This window comes from Alosa sapidissima, chromosome 20, assembly GCF_018492685.1.
Source record: "Alosa sapidissima isolate fAloSap1 chromosome 20, fAloSap1.pri, whole genome shotgun sequence".
NCBI classification, from domain to species: domain Eukaryota; kingdom Metazoa; phylum Chordata; class Actinopteri; order Clupeiformes; family Clupeidae; genus Alosa; species Alosa sapidissima.
The window spans coordinates 2,320,493-2,344,309 of record NC_055976.1 but is presented as its reverse complement, the minus strand read 5'-3'; the positions used below and the strand labels follow the sequence as shown (position 1 = coordinate 2,344,309).

Below are 23,817 nucleotides of genomic sequence, written 5' to 3'. Positions count from 1 at the left end.
TATTTATGTTTAAAATCATCTTTTTATTTAAGGTAGATTTTCAGGATGTAGAGGCTCGAACTCTTACAGAAAGAAGGAGACAAGAGGAGAGACAGAGAAGACTGCAGATGGTGTACAAAGACAAGCTTGAGAAAGCCAAGTCAGAGATGGAGGGTACTTTTTTTTCATGTTTTAGACAATGTTTTTTCCCTTTGCTGCTTCTTCTCAACACAAGGTGTGAAGAGTTACTTGTTTACTTTGGATTTACTAATACTAGGCTTTGCCTACTGGTCATGTTAGACTAGTAAGCATGTAAATACTATGTTATTGTCTGACCTGTAGATATGCACCGCTGACAGGATTTCAGTCCCTACAGGTTGTCATGAGATGTATGGGTGTCATGAAAGAGGTGTGTGTTGAGTACATGAAAACTGTTTTTGTGTATTTTCAATACAGAAACCCGTGAAGACATTGAGGTGAGCTTGACTGAGATCCACAGCTGTATGAAGCTCTTACTACCTGACCCAGAGAACTTTAATATGTGCAACCTGGAGCCTATAGCCAGCTCAAGTGGAGCTTCAACATCCCTAGAGTTTCGAGACTCAAACAGCAATGAAGATGTCCAGCCATGCTGCAGTCGTGACCTTAAGGAAGAATCTGATGTGATGACGCAGAAAAAAGATCCAAATGATTCTGAGAGTGAAACCGAAGAGAGTACAAATGATAGTTCCTTCCTGCGCAACTCTGGTGTGATGTCTCACAAATATAGTTTGGAACTCAGTATATCTGGTATGTTGATTTATGTGATCAGCAGGGGTTTCCCACTTTTACAGAAAGTTATCTCAGGTTATCAGCTTGAAGATGGATATTACTGTGCAGTGTTTCCCACATAATTGAATTCTATTTGTGGTGGTAGGTTTGCAGAATTAACTTGAATGCAACAGTTTTTAACAAATTAGCGCAGCGTGGTTATAATGCTAACCAGATTTAAGCACAATTTAGCACAACCTGGAAAATCATTGTGTGGTGGTCAATGTTGATATTGTGGTGGGCCGCCACAAATAAGTCAATGTATGGGAAACACTGCTGTGTGAATGGGTGATCTATAGACTCACCTGGCCTATTTTGCTTAAATGGGTTGTATTTAAGCAGTTACAATCATCAGTACCCATTTTTGCTTGATCTGGCTCTGCTAAAGATAAACAACTGTTTCATAATTACTTTAGTGTTTGTAGACAACGTTTCAGTGATTGTTTTATTTTATATACAGGTTGGTTATTATCGGCTAAGCTCTGCAGAATGGGCAGTAGTAGCTTTAGTATCCTAGGCTACAATTTGAAGAAATTACTGTGATTTCATGTTGAGGCAATATTCCTTGCAGATTTGCCATCTGTTTTGCATGTCACCACAATCAGTGACATAATTAAAGCAGCTTGAATGTTTAGTGCAGATTATCAGCAAAAATTCTGCCTGTTCTCCTTTTTTTCAAATGGCTACAGAAGATTTAGGCTTATTGGTCATTTGGCATTATTAGAAGCCCAGCAGTATATTCAGAATGGAAGGAGGAGGCAGGATGTCTATCCTCTGTTGGTCATATTATAGTATTTGAAATCATTATATCAGACCATCTGGAATGGAATGAAAAAACGGCAATTATCATTGTCAGTTTTAGACTGTATGCTATATCTTCGGCGTAAATATTTGGTATCACCTAATATAGCCCCTTTGGCTTGAGTGTTAAACCACTGGCAATACAGAATAAAACTCTAGATCAATATTCCATGGACTGGCATCATACAACAATTGTTGAAAAGCTGTGGTGTATGGCAAGCATTGATGTGAAATTAGCATGTCTGAGGATACCTCTTGGGTCACATTTGAAAACAGTGTTTCGAATAAATTGTTCTGGTCATTATCGAAGCCATTGTGAGCACTTGTGAAGACCAGCTAAACTGAGTTAGTGCAATTTATGTACAACCGTCAGCTTCTGTTGAGCTGACTATGTCTAAGGCTGCGTTTACACCAGCAGGCCTTGATGCACAGTTCTGCCTATATCAGATTTTTTTGGACTGCCTGTTTACATCTATGTTTAAGAGTGGCCCATATCAGATATCTGTGTTTTTATGGTCACCGAAATGAAAGCAAACAGACGGCACTGCATATGCACAAAATAAGCATTACGGTATTTCAGTGTCTAGTCTGTTTATTTTCGCTTCCAAAGTATTTAAGTCTGTGAAATAGGTGACTGTTTTTCTTTTAAGGCAAAAAAGAAAGTGGAGAGCCTACCACCTTTAATGCAACTTTTCCATCTGTGTTTTCATTTTAATTATACTGTTTTGCTAGTTGTGCATTCATGTGAAACTGAAAGCAATATTGTAACGCAAAAGACTGGGCATTTTCAACGATTGTGAAAGTTGAAAATGATAGGGAATATCTGATCTGCCAGTTTAGACACATTGGCACATATCCAATTCATATCAAATTTATTTCCACGTATGAATAAGGCCTGAATCCGATCTGAAAATATCGGAAGCCATGCAGTTTTTTCCTTTTTACAGTCCATTTTGCAGATCGGAATTGTGCCATATATGACCAAAAAAAAATAAAAAATCAGAATTGGTTGACATTTAATTGACGGTGTAAACGTAGCCTAACATGGTTGGCCAATGATGTGTATATCTGATATAGGAATTTCTGTATCTATAAGTTCTGATATTTGTCATCAAACTCTTCCAGAGGATAGCTCCTATTGGCAGACATTTGCAATCCCTGTTGACTCTGACAGTGTTCTGGCATCTCACTCATGGCATCTAAAACAAACCCCCACAGAAGTCAAATGCACCTGATCATGCGATGCAATTTATAATGTAATTGAATATTCTGGCTCTGAAACCCTGTGAAAATGTTGGAAGTGCTTAAAGCTCAACGTTGCTAGATACTCTATATATCATCCAAATACAGCACAATTATTTTGGATTTTAGACTGCCAGTCTACTCATTTTGTCCATGACACTCCTTACTGTTATTAAATAATGAAGTAAGAAATCACAGTAGTGCAACTATCAGTCAGAGGCATTGACATGCTTTGAATTGGTACTTAATTACTACTTAAAATAGCAATTAAGAGTACTTAATTGGTATTAATATCCAATACCAATTGAAAGAGGGCCCAGGATGGCTTAAGGTAAAATTGATGATGAGCAAGGTGTAACTTGGTCCCTTTGGTGCTCTTCTCTTTCTGTGCACAGATGTGGATCTTCAGGAGACTGAAGACAATGAGGCCATTCTGGACACTGTAAAGGACCTGCACCGACTCATCACCACCAAACATCTGCCAGCTGTACAGTCCTGGATTCAGGTAACCCTCTGCAGTCTGTCTTGGCCCATGACACTTTATTTAGTTTGGTTAGAATGCCATCTTTAAACCTACAGTTTCTAATTGTATTAAAATATATTGTTTTAATGTATACATGTCATTATCTGTGAGTCATCCCAAATACTTGCTTCTTTTCTGCAAATTGAATTCATTCAATTGAAGTGGTAATGGTGTCATGCACTCCATGTTCTGAGAGGGTATGGTCTACACTTTCACTTTAGGGTAGATACATACATACTTCACATACTGTCCACTATTTAATCACATTTAGTCCCGGAGTCCTTGTATAACTCCATGGGCCTCATGCACAAACATGTAAGAACACTCATGGTGTGATGCATCGAGTGACATTAACATGACTGTTTCTTCTCGCCAACTTCCTGACAGATACACACACAATTGCTGACACTTAGAGGCTATACAGAGCAACTACCAACATTTTAAACTCCGAGTTTGTTTATGTAGGCCGGGCCCACAAACTACTACTTTTCAGAATTATTTGCACAATATTTAGACATCAACCTTAATCATAACGCATCAATAATATCACACATTTAAACATGTGCAAATACTGCTCAACAATATATAACCAGATAAGAATGGCAGGCATGTCCTTATTGTAGGATAATGCCAGTGGAGTTTATTAAGGTATTTTTTTGCCCCATAATTATGATTGGCTTACCAACCGTTTCATATTTTTAAAAGCTACTGTATCCACTTCAAACTCTGTGGTTTTCTGACCCCACCACATCTCTAGCCACTGTTGTGTTATTGATGGCAGATGGCAAAATTTGGCATTTAATGCCAAAGAAATTTCACGTTCTTGTCTTAACCTTGGATAAGAGCACCTCATATCAACCCACTTCACATTGGCAAACATTTAATTTGAGGGTAGAATCTTGCATGTGCACCATTTCTTACATATGAATTGCTGTATGCAGCCTTCTAGCTTTGTGTGTTCAACATGGTTTGAAGTCTACAGTGGGCAGTGTTTCGACTTGGCCAGCTTCACTCGCGGTCCGCGCACGGGATCATGCGGTATCACGCAACTTTAATTTGTATTTTTCCAGTGACGCTGCAACGACGCTGCAACAACCCAAACAACCGGTAGATGTCTCAAGTGAGCAGGGTGTCTCGTAAAAAGAAATGGAGCCTGAAAAACCCTACACAGACTTCACTACAGACTTTAGCAGTCTGGTTTAGAAATAATTTAATAGCCAGAAATATGCCTGCCCTGCCCTAATAAAGAAATATTTGGTTAACTGCGAGTGAATCCCGTTTGCAGCGCAGGACAAATTAAACATTCTGGTTTTCTCCAAGTGCAACGATGATAGACAGACAGCATTTGGACAAAATATAGAGCATATTAACCTCCGTTGCTCAGCCAAATGCCTTCCTGTTATGTCCTGTTATCACGGAGTTACAGGCGATAAACGATTTTTGATGGTCACAAGTTTACTTCATTAGCGGTTTATTTTTTTTGATTATTAAAGAGTGTTTTTCATTTAAAGGTTTGACTTCGTGCTTATTCAGTAGAGCATTTAGTGACATTTAGTGTCATATAGTCAGATTTTTTTTTTTTTTTCTTTTTTCTTTTTCGCATGCCCAAAATTCCGATCTGTAGCCCACCCGCTGGACTGGACCCCCCGAAAGGAGGGTAGACACAGTTTTCTGTGAATATCTCGAGAACCGTAGGGTTTAGAAGGACCATTTTTTTTTGTATGTTGATCTCAAGGGGCCATGTCAACCCATTCCATAACCACTCATTTCATGTATAGCGCCACCTAGTTAAACACAAAAAAGTAAAAATGAGGTGTTGTAATCGCAGGTATCTGTGACCTAACATAGTCAAAACTGCACAAAATTGGAAGTGTAGGATCATTATGACACCCTCTGAATGCACGCCAAGTGGAATTCCGTTCATGGGGGGCCACACAATAAATTAATTTATGTTACTATACACCAACTGGCCTGTAGGTGGCCGGAGACAGTTTTCTGTGAATATCTCGAGAACCGTAGGGCCTAGGAGGTCCACCTTTTTTTTGTATGTTGGTCTTAAGGGGGCATGTCAACCCATCCCATTGCCACTTATTTCATGTATAGCGCCACCTAGTTAAAAATTAAAAAGCAAACAATTAGGTGTTTTCATCACAATATCTCTGGCTGACATGGTCAAAACTGCACGAAATTGAAGGTGTAGCATCATTATGACACCTTCCGAATGCATGCCAGTTGCATTTTTTTGTGAACTTTCGTTCATGGGGGGCCTTACAATAAAATAATTTATGTATACATTTAGTGACCGTACACCAACAAGGATTCCTGGGACACTGAAAGACCGGGGTACACGAAACTTAGTGGGCATGTAACCCCACATGGATAGCATGGAACCATCGTTTTTCGTTTTGATCTGTAGCCCCCCCGCTGGACTGGACCCCCCGAAAGGAGGGTAGGGCAGACATAGTTTTCTGTGAATATCTTGAGAACCGTAGGGCCTAGGATGACCCATTTTTTCCGTATGTTTGCCTCCAGGGGTCATGTTAACCCATTCCATGTGCACACATGTGCATAAACAGATACACACGCACACACATACATTCACAGTAATCATACGTATGACACATACTCACACAGTAGACATATGTACGCATGCATGCACATGCACAAACACACATACGCAGACAAACACACAAGCACACACACACACACACACACACACACCCACACACATAAACATGAACGTGTGCATGCACACAATTCAAGAATTTCGCAGAATTATGAACAGGCAAGATGGGGGTGGGGTTGTATAAAAACAATTTTACATGTGAAATCTATGAACTAATCATGTTTTGGTACTTGTTGTCTAGCAGATACCAGTGAGAATTGAGTGTTGATAATGCAATTTAGTGAGACAGTTAGAATCATATAGGCCTTTCAGCACGATTTATTTTTGTGGAAAAAATGTGCTTTGCTGCACGGCGGTCATAATAATCCCTGTGCACGGGGACCGAAACAATGCATGCCAACTTTTTCCGTGTTTATCATGTATTTTAACTTTCCCCCGCTGTCTTGCCGTTTTAATGTTTTCCCGTAGAATATCCCATATTTACTTGGAACATAACACATTTGACAAAGGACAGATGTATGTTGCTAGTGACAAAATATTAACTTTCAGTGTTTTATGATGTCTTTGTCATGGGGAAGTGTTTTCCCCCATGCATTTATTCTAGGCTACTGTCAGTGACTGCCGTGAGAGAAGCGGGTTCTGTGTTTCGTTCATGTCAGTGACTGACGCGAGAGAAGCGGGGTCTGTCTGACAAAGCCGAAATTACTCCTTTTGAAACAATGAGTGGAGGAAGCGCGTTTGTATGGTTATATTGCTTGACGAAGGGGATCCCAAGCAGCTTTCAGCCATAAGGCTACTTTGAGAACATTTCAATTCACCCGACACTAATATTCAAAATGTTGAAAACTATTTCGGCATAGCCTATAAAGCAGTTTCATTAAATGGAATGTTAGTTGTAAACAAACAAGCTACTTGGTGAGGCTTGGCCTCACAGATGCGCTCGTGCCTTAGATGGCAGGAAAAATCTTCACGATATAGGCCTATTAACTGACCACCCGATTCACGTTCGCTGGGGGGAAGGGGGGCCATCAGACATTTGTGCCCAGTTAATCCGGCCCTGCCCCCAACAAATCACACCTTCCCACCTCTGTGACAGCTTAAAAGAAGTCGAGAGGACTCCTAACTCACAGACCTATTCACAAACCTGCGGCATTTTACGTGTTTTGAAATCCTATGCAGCTACAGAGCTTCCAATCGTGAGGAAGCAATTTTGCATTGTAGGCATAACTAACATGCAATAACGCCTTCCAACAACAGCCAAAACTAGGCTAATCATTGTCAACATGTAAATTAAATGTAACATTATTGTGAATCAAATTAAAAATGTTCTCTTTTGCAAACGTAGGCATAGTAACAGAATAATTTAATAATGTTACAAAGATACTACATCAATCCGTATGTTTCATTAGGCTACTAGGCTATTTGTTTTGCCTTACTCTTGATTTATTTAGGCTAGGCCTTTTTTTCAGGGGCCGTATTCACAAAGAATTTTAAGGCTAAAAGTAGCTCCTAACTGGCGAATTTAGGAGCAACTCCTAAAAATAACGGGCGTGTCACTCCTAACTTTAGGACTCCTAATATTTTTCACAAAAAGTAATTCACAAAGCATTTTAGACCTAAAAGTAGCACCTAAGTCTGGGACAGCTTAAAAGAAGTCGAGAGGACTCCTAACTCCTCCTAACCTATTCATAAACAGCTTTTTGTGGCATTTTACGTTGCAATGTTTTGAAATGCGTAGCCTATGCAGCAACAGGAGCTTCCAATCGCGAGGGAACAATTTTGCATTCATAAAAGGGATGCAATAATGCCACCAACAACAACCAAAACTACTCATTGTTAACATGTAAATTAAACGTAACGTTTCATTGTGAATCAAATTAAAATGTTCTCCTCTTTGCAAACGTAGCCTAGGCATATGGTGACAGATTAATTTAATAATGTTGCAAAGGTACTGCATCAATCCATAGGCCTATGTTTCATTAGGCTACTAGGCTTTTTGTTTTGCCTTACTCTTTATTCATTTAGGCTAGGCCTTTTTATTCAGTTATTAATCATCTTCCGTCCTTCGCACTACTTGTGTAGCGCACGCATTCTCCGACCTGTCACCTGTCACTCATCATCGGAAGGGAGGTGTTTGGAATCATTCCCGTGTTACAATCGTCAGCCAATCAAGGTGGTCACTTCAGTCAAGCTTGTGCATGAGTAATGACGTCATCCATAGCAACGAAGACTCACTCCTAGTTTAGTTCTTTTAGTGCGATTTAGGAGTAGCCTACTCCTAGTGGTAAGATAAAAGCCTTTGTGAATAGCCTACGGCCCCAGTTATTCATCATCTTCCGTCCTTGTGTAGTGCACGCATTCTGAGACCTGTCACCTGTCACTCATCATCGTAAGGGAGGTGTTTGGAATCATGCCCGCTACAATCATCAGCCAATCAGCCAATCAAGGTGGTCACGCTTGCCCATTTACACAAATGAATGGTCGAATATTACTGATGATCATTGTTATTTAAGAACATGCAGTGTGCGTAGGGCACCAAAAACATCTTGCCCGTAAAAAAGCATCATACCGCACATTGTGGGGGGTCTGTTATTTACTGTAGGCTGCGCAAACCACAGGCCTTTATTTTGGGCAAGCCTGCATTCGAGGCCTTCTGTTGAAGAATTTTATATAAAGCCTGTGCTAACCTCCTGTAATCCTCCTGCCCCTGATACCACAGCTGTGGATAGTGTGGAATGTTCAAGTAATAACACAATCCAATGTGTGTCTCAATTGTCCCTCGCTGACCACCTCACACATTTCTCTAGATTTTGCAACAAACTTACATGACACAATGCCATAAAACATGCCAGTTTTAGGATACAGAATAATGTTTGTAATGATACCAGTTAGGCCTATGTTTAACAGTAACAAGTGTAATGAGCTATTCATTGTTGAAGGTGCATGGTGAAGTGAAATTCTTACTTTGGAAAACAAACATTTGCCGATATCATCAGAATATTGCAACAGATTCTGTGTGTTCTGGACTGCAGGTAACTTGTTAAGCCAGTGGTTCTCAAACTTTTATTTCATTCCCCACTTTGATCAAGGGGCATGACCGATGATAGTGTTATTCCTAGGCCTTTGCAAGTCAGCAATTCTGACGGTAGCCTAGTCTACCCTATTAACCCTTAGAACCCGATTGACGCAAAGTGCGTCAAAAAACACACCCTTTCTTCTCTGTTACATTGCTCCAGAACCGTTCATCGCAGCGAGATGAAACCTTTGTTGCGTGACAGAGCAGAAGTGGGGCTTTCCAACGAGACCACGCACTTGTCTGCGATCAAGTATGAAAATTAAAACAAATCATGAAATTAAATCAAATTGCATCATATTTACAGCCTATACTTCTCTGCGTTCACCTGCGCACCCATCACTCTCGTTTGAATTACTCGCGAACCCGTGATCGCATAGATATGGCAAGCATATCAGATGAAAGAGGAGACACAGGGCTATTCATTGGTATCATGTATATTGATCCTTCTGGCTTATAAAAACAGACGATATGACTGCAAAATAATAACGTCATGTACACAAACCAACGCTGCACTCCCATTACTCTCGTTTGAATTACTCGCGGACCTGTGATCGGATAGATATGCCACGCATGTCAGATGAAAGAGGAGACACAGAGCTATCGTTTGATACCAAGTACATCCTTCTGGGTTATAAAACAGACGAAGTGACAGCAAAATAATAACTTCATATAGCTGGACTTACCCCACGTTTTTGTCTGTTTTTGTGGCAAAGCATGTTTATAATCCAACGCTATTGTGTGTTTCTCTATGGCAAAGCATGTTCATAATCCGGTTTTGAGATCCTAGCAAATTCCTGCATGGCATCCAATTCAAGGCTCACATTGCATTCCAATTTGTTCAACAAAGAAACACCTTTTTTGCCTTTAATTTGTTTATGGCAATGCAGTATAAAGTTGAGAATCATTATGAGTGCATACACACGCAGGCCAACAAAGCAAACTCGGGTCAAGTCAGGTCAGATCAGTTCGTGTCACAGATATGGAGCGCAGAAAGGTCATTTTTCATCACTAAATAAAAAATGGCATTTATTTCCGTAAATCACACGCCACATATTTCAAATTACTCAGCCCCAGAGTATCCTTCCAACTGTCACGACACCACCAGGTTCTCCACCAGTCTCTCCTCCTCGTCACTCTGCTCCAACGATCTCCCAATCTAATTCCCCTGTCTAACTCTGTCTGATTATCCAATCATCCAAATTCCCGTTTGCCACTCCCCAGCACCTGTAGCCAATCTCCTACTGCCTATATAAACCCCTGTCACTCTGCTCTCTCTGTCTGGCCTCTTCAACGGAGACACTTACTCCAGCGCACGGACTGCTCCTTGTTTCCAAGCCCAGCGCCTCGTTTCTGGAATTTCCTGCTACGTCCCAGGTTGTAGAACTTTTATGTTGGACATTTTCTATTGGACCTTTTCTGTTGGACGATATCCTCTTGTAAGATTGGAGCCTTTATGTAGGACTGCCTTGTTTGTCAAGTCAAGATCTTCTGAGCGTTAACTTCACTTCAAGACCTTGTTTAAATTCTCCTGCCTTGGTTGCTGTTTTCAAATTAAAACTACTTGATTGAGCCTAACCTTGTTTCCTGAGTCTGTGTGCCCTGACACCAACATGGCAATGATCTTGCCAGATTCAAGACAGTCTGCCCTACACACAAATGAAATGCATGTAGAGCTATGAGCTTGCTGTGGTGAGATGCATGACAAAATATAAGAATTTTTATAATACGCTTTTTGTATTTTAATTATTTAAAAATCAAAATAAAATCAATGCCAGTACTAATACATGAACTGATGGCAGATCTGTATAGCCTAGACTCTGCTGAAAAAAACAATCTATAATATGTGTGTGTGGCACTTACAATGACCAGAATAAATCCTTATGAATAAAGGTAGTGAAAATGCCCTAAAAACAGCTTAGGGTTCTAAGGGTTAAAAATAAGTTTTCAATGTCCCAAATGGAGAGCCATACTTTATTGTTTTTAACGATCTCTATGCTACTCACAAAAATGTAGGCATGGGACATGATGAAGTAGGCTATCCAACTGTCGTGTGTTAAATTATTGTGATTACGAGCCAGTGGTTTTCAAACATTATGCGTGACTCGGACATCTAACTAAATGCAACAGGCTCATCCTCGCATTCGCAAAATGAGGACCAGTGTTTTGTCAAATTGCAAATAGCTATTCGTTTTAACAAATTTTTATGATGGTATGAAGTGCTTTTTGTATAGGCTCTTGGAATATGGAGAGGGAAGTGCGTCTGCAGTCAGTCAAATAGGAATGTAATTCTGCGGCATAAAGCAGATTTTTCGATTTTCGCTACCACCGTGTAGTCAAGCCTTAAGCCATACCCAAGTAGCCTTAATCGAGGTAATGTTTAATTATGCATGATTTATTTTGTTATTGAATTCGTAGGCTGGGATTCCTCTCGGTAACAATCATGTTTAAAGGTAGCCTCCTGCTTTTTCAGAAGGGGCGGCAGTCAGGCTACTGACAGAGCGATGTACAGTGGCAGAGTGACGCACAGTGGCTGAAAGTGGTACTAAAGCTTCACGCAGCTTCACGCCCTCGTAATGCGCGACTGAAGTGGCCATTTGAAAGCGATGCCCACTGTACACAAGACTTTGTACATGTAACCCCAGGAGAGTATTTTAAATAGGGTGGTTTGAATTCAGGGCCTAAACTGATCTGGACGAATCCAGTTAGTTTAGAGTTGAGTAGCACGGTTCCTGTCTCTCTTTAGTGAATTTAGTGGAATTTTGCTATTTCTGTTAGCCTGGTAAACCAAACTCATTCACAAAGTGAATAGGACAACCTTCCCAACACTCGCATTGTGACGGGCATAGACATTGCTCTGACTTTGAAATCACTGGTCCAGCCTAACCACTCACATTGATCAGTGATGTATAACATTACAAAAATGTACAAACAGCATTGGCAGTCAGGAAACAATGTATGCTGGCCTACCTTTGCTGTGTATAAATTTACACATTCTTCCAACTGCAATTTTTGATGTTTGCAGGCGTTGCTACTACCGTTTACCACAGCCACTTTCGATTTCGAAACTATAGTGTCATCCCCTCTCGTCGCTGATTGGGCAGGTAATGCCCAATGGAATGCCGACCAATGGAAACTTTAGTGAACTATGGTGTTCCAGACAAGTATCTCCCTGAAAGGAGATCTAGGTGGGCGTGGCAAGGTTACATTTCTGTATGTTATGGGAAAGAATTTTGTGAAAAAAGTATTCTCTGTTGTATGTAATAGATGGTACTGAAATCTAGCTATTGTGCCACTGCTTTTGAAGCGCACTCAACCAGTGGCTGTGATTGAGACTGAGTGTTGTATCAAATCCATGACTTGTGATCTATGGCAGGTTTTCACCAAAGTTGAAGGTGAGGAGCAGCTTCTTAGACAGACCGTGGAGCTGAAGCACTCTCTGGAAACTGCTTTACAGAAGTACAAAACCCTTAACATCAGCCACAAGAACAGGCATCACAGAGTGGTAAGTCATTTCTTTTTTTCGAAATAATGTTCTTTTTTGTGATTTATGATTGTGATTTAGCAGAAATGGTGTGCTATCCAACTTAAGCCACAGGGTGGCAGTGGTTTACTGTTATGGGTATTTTATTTCCTCCATTATTAAATGCCAGTGTATTGAGGATACTGGCAGGGCACAATATACAGTATTTACCTCAAAGTTAAAATAGAAGCTGATGTTTTATTTTAACATTCAATTATTTAATGAAGATCTCATAATATGGATGAAGCGATATAAAACTGCTGTTCATGGACAACTTGGCTTAGATAATAAGATTCTCCACCTGAAGTGGGCCTTTTATTTAACACACACGTTATTGTGCTGATGCGTGTTTGAACTGGAACAATAAGATATTGAAAGATAAAGTATGCTATAAAAAGCAATACAAAGGTGCTGTTGTAAAGCACTTTAGCATGCCGTGTAGAATTTTATAACTTGTCTTGATAAATATTTCATCATATTTGTATCTAGTTTTCCTAATAACAGATTTAAGCACTTGTTTTAATCTTGATCACCACATTTTTAAACTGTCTTGTTTTGTCAGAGACAGAGTCTGCCCATGTAGTTTTAAGTAAAAAAAAAAGCAAATGTTTAAAACCTGTTGGAGGATTTTTATTCAATACTTACATGGTGTTCAGCTTTGGTGGCTGGTGAAGTGTGATTGTCCATTGATTATTTCATCAGTACCTTGGGATGGGATAACTAGAACACTGAATCAACAAGGAAGGTTCAGTGCAAACATAGTGATTAAGCTTTTGAATCACTTACATGTTGAGATATTTATTACACAAAATGCTGGAATGTTTCTCTAGTTGTGCTGTATCTTTATATGTTGGTTTTGAAGAAGCAGAAAAACTTTCTTTAACAGTAACCCTCATGTGTGTCTTGTAGCAACCATTTGGAAAAGCAGGATTAAAACACACATGCACACAAGCACGCACACGATGCATGTCATGCACAATACATTAAAATAGTTGGCTTGACATTTAGGCTTGTTTGATATGAATGTTTGAATTTTGAGACTAGAGAGCAGTGGTAGTTGCAAGTTAATTTTATTCTACGTCCTGTTACATTAGTGTTGAGGGCCGTTAATTCCAGGAAACAGCCTAGTCAAATGTTCTTAGCCCAGAGGCATCATGCTGCAGTGTATGCAACAGCAGTCCAAGGTCTCTTTCAGAGGCTGAAGACACAAACATCCCGGGCATCTATTCTCTGTTGTTAGTACCATGACAACAGATGGATGGCCATGTACTTGTTGTACCCTCCATGGACAGGTAGAAACAGGGAGGGTCATGGCAGAATGTCCAGTTCCAGGGCACTAAGCCAAATATAGGCTCCCCACGACTACACACACACACACACACACACACACAGTATTTTGATAATCTCAGTGACTGAAAAAGGCTCACTGGAGACCAACAATGTTTAAATTTTAATTTTTAAAACACTTTAATTTTGGTTATTTGGTATTCTTAAACCTTTCTGACTACTTTATCTTTTGTTTACTGTAGGCTTGGTGTGGCAAATTAATGTATTTATGAATTAGTTATGCACCACTTACTGTGTTGTTAAAAAGTACCACTGAATGAATACTATACAAATATGAATCAGAAGCACAGATCTTTTATATTACATTATATATAGGCCAGTGCAGCGTAGAAGTAATTTACTAGCCTAATTTTATGTAGGATATGCAAGGCAATATTGAGGCTTTTATGAAATTACCTTCATCTAAAGTTAGGTTACGTATTTCTAGGTGTTTGCCATTGCACGCACACAAAAAGTTGTAAAGCCTATAATGCTGTTTTAATACTGTATATAGCTTAATGCTTTTACTTTTTCAGCAGAGGCCATGTGGAACATTAGCTACTAAAATAAATGTAGTAGTCTAGCTCTTACTTTTACTCACTTAGGTTAACATTACCTATCAGGCTATGTGAGCAGCAGAAGATTTAAAAGCCTAAAGCCTAAAAGATATAGTCTGGGAGAACCTAGTTGAACCTATTAGAACATTTGAATTTGCTCTGTGGGCCTTTGGAAAGGATCCCATTGTCACCAGTTTCCAGCCACTAAATACCCAAGATCCAAACTCAACACAACCAATGACTGCACTGATGGTGATTAGGTTAAACAGATATGGTGTATATTTTCTTAGGAAACAAAGCATGAGTGAGTAAACAACTGCATTTAAAACCTTTGTTTATAAGAAAGGTGTGTTTACTGCAATTTGAGAAACAATTTGGTAAGAGTTGAATGCACCAATTTATGTTTAATTTCACTGCTGGTTATGCGCCTGGAAGTCGTAAAACAGAATGAAACAGAAATCAATGGGCTCCTTTCTCGATTAACCTGTAGAGCAAATTCAAATTTGCTAACAAGTTTGTCTGGGTTCACCCAGGCAATTTTGATAGGGAATGTCTCATACATATCCTAAATTATTATTTTCCATTCTCCCTTTTGTACTCCAGACTTTTAGGTATGCTGTGGGCTGTACTTCTATAGACAAAGAAAATTATGTCCTATGTCCTCTATTAACCACTTTTCCTGGACCTCTGTGAACAATGTCATGAGGTCTAGGAAAAATGGGAAGGAGAATGTATAAGGACGTAGGAAAAGACAGTCACAGACAGTGCAAAGAGAATCTACCTGCACTTTCACTAGGTTACATAATTATGTGACAGTGGATATTATTGACGTGGCTCTTAAAGTTTTGCTGCTGCAAGAAATTGTGGGGTACTATGGTCTCTGTTGTGTGATGGCACGGTCTCTTTTCCTTTAGTAAACAATGGCACAGTGTACTCTCTGCTAAAGGAGAAAAGAAAGGAAGCATTGTAGTAGCATTCTTTAATATTTAGAGACTTTGAACAGCTCCGATCTTGGCTGCCAATTTGGGCCACCTCTAGGTAATTTCCCTCAGTTTGGAAAAAAGTAAAAAAGACTATCCAAAAACAGACGTGATATTTTCCCTCTTCAAACCTCTCAACACATATATTTTGACAGTAGGGCCAACTTCTACTGGTATAAAATAGAGTGCAGTACTATGTGTTACTCCTTGGATTTCCTCCATTTAGATTTTAAGTTATTTGGAGGAAAGCCACTCCACAATTTTTTGTAAAAGCAATAGGATTAGGTCTGAGCAGATGGAAGTAGCTGAAATTGCACTGAACAGAGAATGCCTATGTACAGTGCACAATAACCATACAAATCTGATCAAAATTGACAAAATGTTGAGACCAATTTATACGGCTTTATGGTATGTTTTATTCCCATTTACCACCTAAAAGTTTACAAATCAGCAAATCATTTAGGTTGTCGTCATCGTCACACCCCTTCCAATATTTATTTGCTCAGATAAATGGTAAATCTACTTTTTAATGTGATGCTTCAATGTCAAAGTATAGTTTTTTGTCAATCGATTCAAGCACGTTTAAAAAATAAATGAAATTTCACTGAATTGAAATTTCTGGTAAACTTAGTGTCATCTTTGTATCCCTTCAGTCAGTTTTTCCAAACTGTTGGAAGACCTCTGCAACTATTTCATGCCAAGACAATATTCTACACCTCCTGGGTAGCTGTTGCCTTTGGTTCACACACCTGATTTATTGGCTTTCTCCAATCATTTCTAAGAGCATTCAGCAAGACAGGAGGATATTAGCATATAAATAGCACATGTGCTATACCACACCGCCACCCCCTGGTCATCCCATTTTTGTACATTTTATTTGTGCGTTAAGATTGAATGGGTTGTTAAATTCATAACCATTGGACTTTGGAAGAAAGACAAATGTAGTCATTAATTCAGTTGTTATAGGTGGCCTCTTGACTTCTCACAGAGAAAACTAGACATTTTTCTCAGGCTGGTAGCAATGGTCAACACTAACACTGGCCTGTTGTAATGTAGGTGTGTAGACAGTTGATTACATTTTGATGTTTGGAAGGTGGGATGCTAACATTACATTGTGGCTGTTTGACTTGGTTGTCATTCTCCACAGCTTTCATGAAAGGAAAACAAACTGATTGTTGACATTAACGGCTTGCAGATCAATTGGAAATCGTAGCATTTGTCAAGAGATTGCTGATTCCTCATGTCTTTCTATGTACCTCACTGTTTGTCTATGGAGTGGTTCACTTGTAGAAACACTCTGGTCAGTTATCATTATTTTGTAATAATTATCTTGTTTAAACATTCTAAATGTCATCAGTCATTTTTTACAACAACTTTTACTTCAGTTATACCAGTCGCACACAGGAAATACACTCATCTATTGTAATGGACTTACACCAAGAAAGCATCTTCAGTGTGAAATCCAATGCATCTGTGTAGTGGACAAAATTATTTTATCTCACTAAACTTGAAGAAAATAAAAAAAAAACTTTTTCTGTATCAGGTGAGTTGGGGCAGTTTAAATGCAAAGAATTGAATATAGTGCACATCCCATATTTTAGAAAAACCCAGTACCAGCAAAATGCCTCCATATAGCAACTAATTCTCAGACTACTGCATACACTCAACCACAAGAGTTACAGTCCTGCCAGGGTCTGGTGGCAGATCTGATTTTATCACAACAGAATTAAAGTGAATTAAAAGTAAAATAATGTTTGCTTCCCAAAGAATTGTGAGCTTGGGTGGTAATAGTTTTTTTTACGCTTTATTTTCATTTTCATCTATCAAGAGACGAAAAACTGCACACGACTAAGGACAACAACTTGCACAAACAAAATAGCAATCTTCTCTCCCACAATTACTTTTTTTTCTTGACTGCAAGAAAAACTGTTGGAATGGAAAAGATGGAAATGATAGTTAAAGTTGTGGTCAGTGCTAAGATATTTGGTTTTAGCACCTTCCTGCAGAGTAAGCATTAGTTTGTGATAGTGAATGGGAACAACAGGAACTAGTCAATAAATATAAGTACTGTTGTAGCAAACAACATAATTGATGTGCATTTGCTTATAAAAGCTTGCACACTGTTCCTGTAATGTTTGTCAAGTAGTGTCTAAATGACATTTCAATAAGCCTGTTGTGGAACAACATTAGGAGATCAGGTAAATCAAATCATGATACCTGAATTATCATAAAATTTAAGGAACAATCTTCAATTCCACAAAGAAATAGCATTTGTTCTCAAATTTCATGAGGAAATTATTCACTGTAAGATGATAATGCAGTACATAGATTACAGTCTTTTGGAAAAAAGGTCACAGGCTTCAATTGACAGCACTTTAATCTCCAATTATTGGATGCAGTATGGGGAAGGATTTAAGTCCAGAAAATAAATACTTAGGACCAATGCCAGCTTTGATTGCCTCTTTAGTACCTGATATAAGCTTAATTACATTAGCAATTAAGGTGAATTAATACATAAATAATTATGTTTTAAAATAATGCAAAAACAGCTCCATTCACTATATGCCCTAGAAAAACAAAGGGCACCCGCCTTGTGTATAATGCTTTATGAAAATGACCCCCATATTTAAAAAATGGCATTCGGTTATGCATTGTAGCACCCGGGAACAGTTAAGCACTCTCTGAGAAAATTAAAAGGCATAAATTCTGTTTAGCGCTGATGGGATCCGCGGTGCTCTCCCTGGAGTTGAGTGCTATCCCTTGCACCAGATGGAACAAAGAGGAAGGGGGAGAGAAAGAGAGGAAGCCTTGGGTTGCATTTTGTCTTCCATAAATTCTTGCCCCTAGATTTCTATGCTGTCACAGATGGGAGGAGAAAAATAATAATAATTTGCCTTTCTAGGAACTCATTGATATTACATATAGATTGATGGTGGCCATTTACCCTTCAGAAGCTAAGTGCCTGTCATTTCTGTGGAGCATAATTAAGAGGTGCCACAGGTCAATGTCAGTGACAGTTTTCTCTTTTGATTAGTGCCAGAGTGATAACTAAACTTACATAGAGAGGATGATTGATGTGAATGTGAAGGCTGTAGGCTGAAAAAGCAGCATTAGGGAATAAAGAGCTTTAACGGTGCATATTTCGTATACAACTGGTTTGCAAATTCTGATTTTTTTCAGTAACATTCATTAATATGAATGAATTTTAAAATAGTCTATGCTACAAGACTACAAGTTTTTGTTTTGCATAGTATCACAGGGATTAGCGGTCATAGTCATCTGTCAAAAGTTGATGGAGAAAAACCCATTGAACACCTACAAAGCTCCCCTCTTTGAGAATTAAAAATGTCCTCCATTTTTACTGCTGAAATAGAACTAGTTGATTCCATCTAAGATTACCTTGCAAGGTAATTATATATATATATAAGGCAAGAAGCTTATTCAAATTCAGTTTACACAGAAAATAGCAAATAAGATGATGTAATGTGTAGTATTTTAATGTGTAAGATGTATTTTGTAAAGTATGTATTGCAGCAACAAATATGGGGTGTAGTGTACTAAATTCACAATTCTATTTTTAGTCTTACTGCTCAACCAGTCTATTTCTAGTCTACAGCTGTTACAAAAAATGAATATTGTACAAGGCAACCATAAGCTGTGAAATATATGCTTGCTTTGTCCTTAAATAATCACCATTATGCTTGCTTTTCTTATTTTGGATGTGAAGTTAATGTTTAAATGTACTAGAATGCAACAATATTTGGTGGAGAGTGGGGTAAAGAAAAAGAGAAAGGGGGGGGGGGGGTAATGTTTCTGTAGTTGTAGTATGTCAATATGACTGACGTGTTATATGTCAACATCATTTGCAAGGCCATTTTTACATTACAGCATGTAATTTACTATTGAAACCTGAGATCTATTAGGAATAGCATTGTTTGTCTCTTGTATCTGTGTGCTGCCCATTTCACTTTACTAATAATTTGCTGCAGACAAATATGTCCTCACAGTCTGAAGCATATTATTGCATATCCTTCCTTTTGTAAATGTTCTGTCTTCAGTTTCTTTCAATTTTCACTGAATATGTAGTTCTATTTGAAAAAGGAACTGTAGTCTACATTACAGCTATGCTGTATGTGGTCGCAATTAGGTGAACTATTGGTTAAGTAGATCACATTTGGAGGAAGCAGTGAAAAGATTGGATGTGGTCAACTGGAAATTCTATTAGGAGTCTGAATTATAATGGTAAGATGGACCCACGTTACTGCAGAGTGTGCTGTTCTGGGCGCCATAAATCTCAGGAGATTCCCCAGGCCATTGTAGGTCTCATTTGATTGTTAATAAGCTGAGAAAGCACTGCTGTTGAGACCCTAATTCCTCTGTAAACCAGCGGCAAACAAATATTGAGTGAAGGGTGGCCATATTAAGGTAGGTCAAACCTCTTGGGAACAGCCTTTTTGAAATCTTCAGTCAAATACTCACTTTTATTGCTAATACAATGTTAAACATGCATTTATTGGAGCTTCAATATAATTTTCAAGATTTCATAAGGGACAAGTACTTTGTAATAATAAGTCCAATTAAATCATGATTTGGTTCATGCGACTGAATTTGTTACTTTCATGCAAAAATCAATCAATACAGAAATATATTGTGGTGCGGACATCTAATCACCTTAATTGACTACAAATGATTGTGGAAATAGTTGCAAACTAATGTAATCATTTAGTTGGTTTGTCATTAAGCATGCTACTGCACACATTAACATAGAGGTTGTTTCTAGGTTTGTGGTCTATCTAAGCAAGACTATGTCACTTTGCTGTTATGAGAGGGAGAGTATCTAAAATTGACAAGACGATACTAGCACTGCAATGAAGCATATTTTACTTTACCACATAGGAGAACATCAGAACAATGAAGCAGACTTTACTGTACTGCATAGGAGAACATCAGAACAATGAAGCAGACTTAACTTTACCGCATGCGAGAACATCCACAAGCATACTTTACTTTACCTAGCATAGGAGAACATTTACAAGCATTTGAGGAGGAGAAAGAGGAGGCATCACTGTGAAACGAGGCATAAATAACTTTACTGTATGAAATTACCCAAACTAAGTAGGCCTATGTGCAGATGAGTCTCAACTGCTTACATGTCCTTCCAAATTTTGGGAATTTACACCAGCATGTCAAGATGCAATTTCAATAGGCATTTCCATCATTTTGACTGTCACTAATTCACTATGTCAGTGTAATTAGCCAAAATGTTCCATTTTGATTCGCATAGCAAAGTGGACACCCCATTTGACAGTAATAGTCTATTGAATGCACACATAGTGTAGATAAGCATGGTGGTAGTGTTTAACACTACTTAAGATGCATTAAATTGGTTACTACTGCTGCTACCACTACTATTACTACTGCTACTGCTACTGCTTCTAATAATAATAATAATAATAATAATAATAATAATAATAATAGTAGTAGTAGTAAGAGTAAAAGTAGTAGTAGTGGCAGTAGTAGTGTTATTAGTATTAGTGTTATTAAAACCTGTATAATAAAAAAGGAACCCTGCATATTTCTTCTCATACAGTCTTTTATATGAATTTATTCAGATTTATTTCCCTAATCCTTTGAACTAGTGAATATATTGGAAGCAGTTATAAACATATCATTTATTGCTGGTTGATATTAAAATCTGATATTGCTTAGTTTTAAGTTACAGATGAAACTGTAAGAACTGTATAATTAATCATTCAGTTGTGCTCAAGTTTTTTTTTTTTTTGCACTAATCTTTTACATTCCTGTTTCCAAACCCCATGCACCTATAAATCCCCTTTCAACCATACAAAACCAAACAGATGAGAGCTGATGAAAGTGATGAAGACTTTGAGGAGGTGCCAGAGAAGGAAGGCTTTGAGCCACAAGTTCTTGATGATCTGCGTGTCAAGTATGGTAAGTTTATTCAGGTGGCAAGAAGCAAAGACCTCTAAAATAAAGTAAACAGACAGCTGTAACAAAGCAATGAAGGCACGTGCTGCCATGATGGTAAGCCCACAAACTACTTTAGATGAAATTACTAAATTAGGCATCAGTTGGTGAATAATTACAACAACAAGCGCTATATATTTGTATATATGTTAACCATATATTTGTTTCATGTCTCACCACTTAGCAGCCATCTTGGCAATGCTTCTAGGAAGTTATTTAGGGATAACAAGGTCACTGGCTGCTGGGACGATGTCCGTAATTCCACATAGGATGGTCAGACAAATTTTAAAAGTAGATAAAGTGAATCTGCAACCTCAATGATGTGAACATCTTCTGCAGAAGATAATCACAGAAATGACTTCATTCTTTGTGTTGGCCCATGTTTGCTGCAAAACTGTTGCTATGCTGACAGTGAAAATAAATAGAAGGCCAGACATCAGTAATGCCGTTTCCAACAAAGCTATTGGCTCTGTATATCACAGGGCATGATGTCCTGTTTCAAATCAGCCATGTTTATCATTGTGGATTTCCCCTGTAGATTCCTATTAATTTTCGCGCAAGTGATCTGTCTCCTCCATTAGAATGTCTCTGCTTTAACTACATCAACAACAACTTACAACAACTATTTTACCTTAGATTTTGTGTTATCTTAGTTTTTTTATGTTGACCCTTTCTGGGTTTGAACAGATTTGTAGAAGGCTTGTAGAAGGTATTTATTTCCATAGGCCCTCAGACTGGCTTGGAGTTTAAAAAAAGACTTTAGAAAGTGATGATGCTGAGAGCTTGCAACCTGACAAGCAGCCAATTCAATGTGTGAATCTTTGCTACGTATAAAATATAAGGTTTACAAATGAAATTGGGTGGAGTGGAATTGAACCAGACTATGGAAAAATGAATAGAGCAGTTTTAAACCAAATGAAGTTTGTGGGAGCTGTAAACCCAACCTAACCCAAGAATCTCTGTGAATTTTGATTGTAATTCACATGACCATACACGTGTTCACTTTGATATGTTGCTAGAGGTGATCTCGAATAGCATCAAGTGTGAAAGTCTATAACATGTATGTGAGCTGTGGGGTTCTACAGTCAGTACATGTCTGATATTGAGCTGGAAAAGATGCTGTTACAAATATAGTTTACTAAATCTAATCTGCCTTCTATGGCAAAACTAGAAATCTCTCATCTGTCTCATACAGATGGATAGCTTTTAACTGGAACCTTCTGGGCTCTCACCTATAGCTGCATAATGTCCCCCTTTTATTTCCCTTTCTCTTTCATGCAGTTTCTGTCTCTTGATCTTTTTTTCTTGTTGGGTTCTAGGCGGGTCAATATAGGGTTCAACGTCCAAAAAATTGATACAAAAGGTTTCTGGGTTTTCCTTTTATGGATTCTGGTACTGTTGGACATGCTAAATAACATACTAAAAATCTAGTAAAATCTGACCTTGGCAAAGGGGTCATTTTCAAAATGGCGGCCAAAATGGCTGTCAACAGGTTAGAATGGCTATATCTCAATTACTGTTCAGCCTACAGGGGTGAAATTGATATCAAATGATGGTCAAATTAAACAAGAATAGGATTTTAAATGTTAAAATTGAAAATGTTTCAATGCTCTACCTTTTCAGCCATAAATTAAAATCAATGTGTTTTAATACAGAGCAAATGCAATACAGGATTATTAACCATCTCCATGGCATGGAGGAAGATAAGACATGTCTTAACTGGTGTTATATCTCATCTAGAGGTTATATGCTTTTAGAAAATATATAGTTTAGGATGTTTAATCTGTTTTCCCTGGACAAAAGAGGCCAACATGTATCCCCTTTACACTAGATTCGCCTATACAGAATAGAGGGCATTGTATTGTGCATTCATGGAGGAAGATGGGACATGTTTTAAATGGTGCTATATCTTATCTACAGATTATGTGCTTTCAGAAAATATATATTTTAGTGTGTATAATTTCTTTTTCCTGGACTGTACATGCCAACATATATCCCCTTTACACTAGATTCGCCTATACATTATAGAGGGCTTTGTATTGTGCATTCACGGAGGAAGATGGGACATGTTTTAAATTGTGCTATATTTTATCTACAGATTATATGCTTTCAGAAAATATATATTTTAGAGTGTTTAATTTGTTTTTCCTGGACTGTATATGCCAAAATGTATCGGCTTTACACTATATTTGCCTATACAGAATAGAGTATGTATTATGCTTGGTGTGGAGGAAGATGGAAATGTTATTTTGTTGATTAATGTTATATTTCATGTACAGGGTATATGCTTTTACAATATGTAGAGTAGAGTTTGCGAGTAAGTGGCTGTTTTATGACTTTAATGAACCATGTACTGTATAGGCATGCATTGTATATTTGTGTAGATCAA

General features: G+C 38.2%; 1 protein-coding gene across 9 annotated transcripts in view; it reads left to right on the top strand.

Annotated features, from left to right (window-relative positions):
* Positions 1–23,817, top strand: part of uvssa (UV-stimulated scaffold protein A) — a 46,227-nt gene that overhangs the window by 5,788 nt on the left and 16,622 nt on the right. For all 9 annotated transcript variants that reach the window (XM_042073509.1, XM_042073514.1, XM_042073516.1 and 6 more), the window contains 5 exons: positions 33–153; positions 436–768; positions 3,228–3,337; positions 12,431–12,559; positions 21,299–21,392. In XM_042073509.1, coding sequence (XP_041929443.1) covers positions 33–153; positions 436–768; positions 3,228–3,337; positions 12,431–12,559; positions 21,299–21,392 — 787 coding nt within the window. The remainder of the gene's footprint in view (positions 1–32; positions 154–435; positions 769–3,227; positions 3,338–12,430; positions 12,560–21,298; positions 21,393–23,817) is intronic.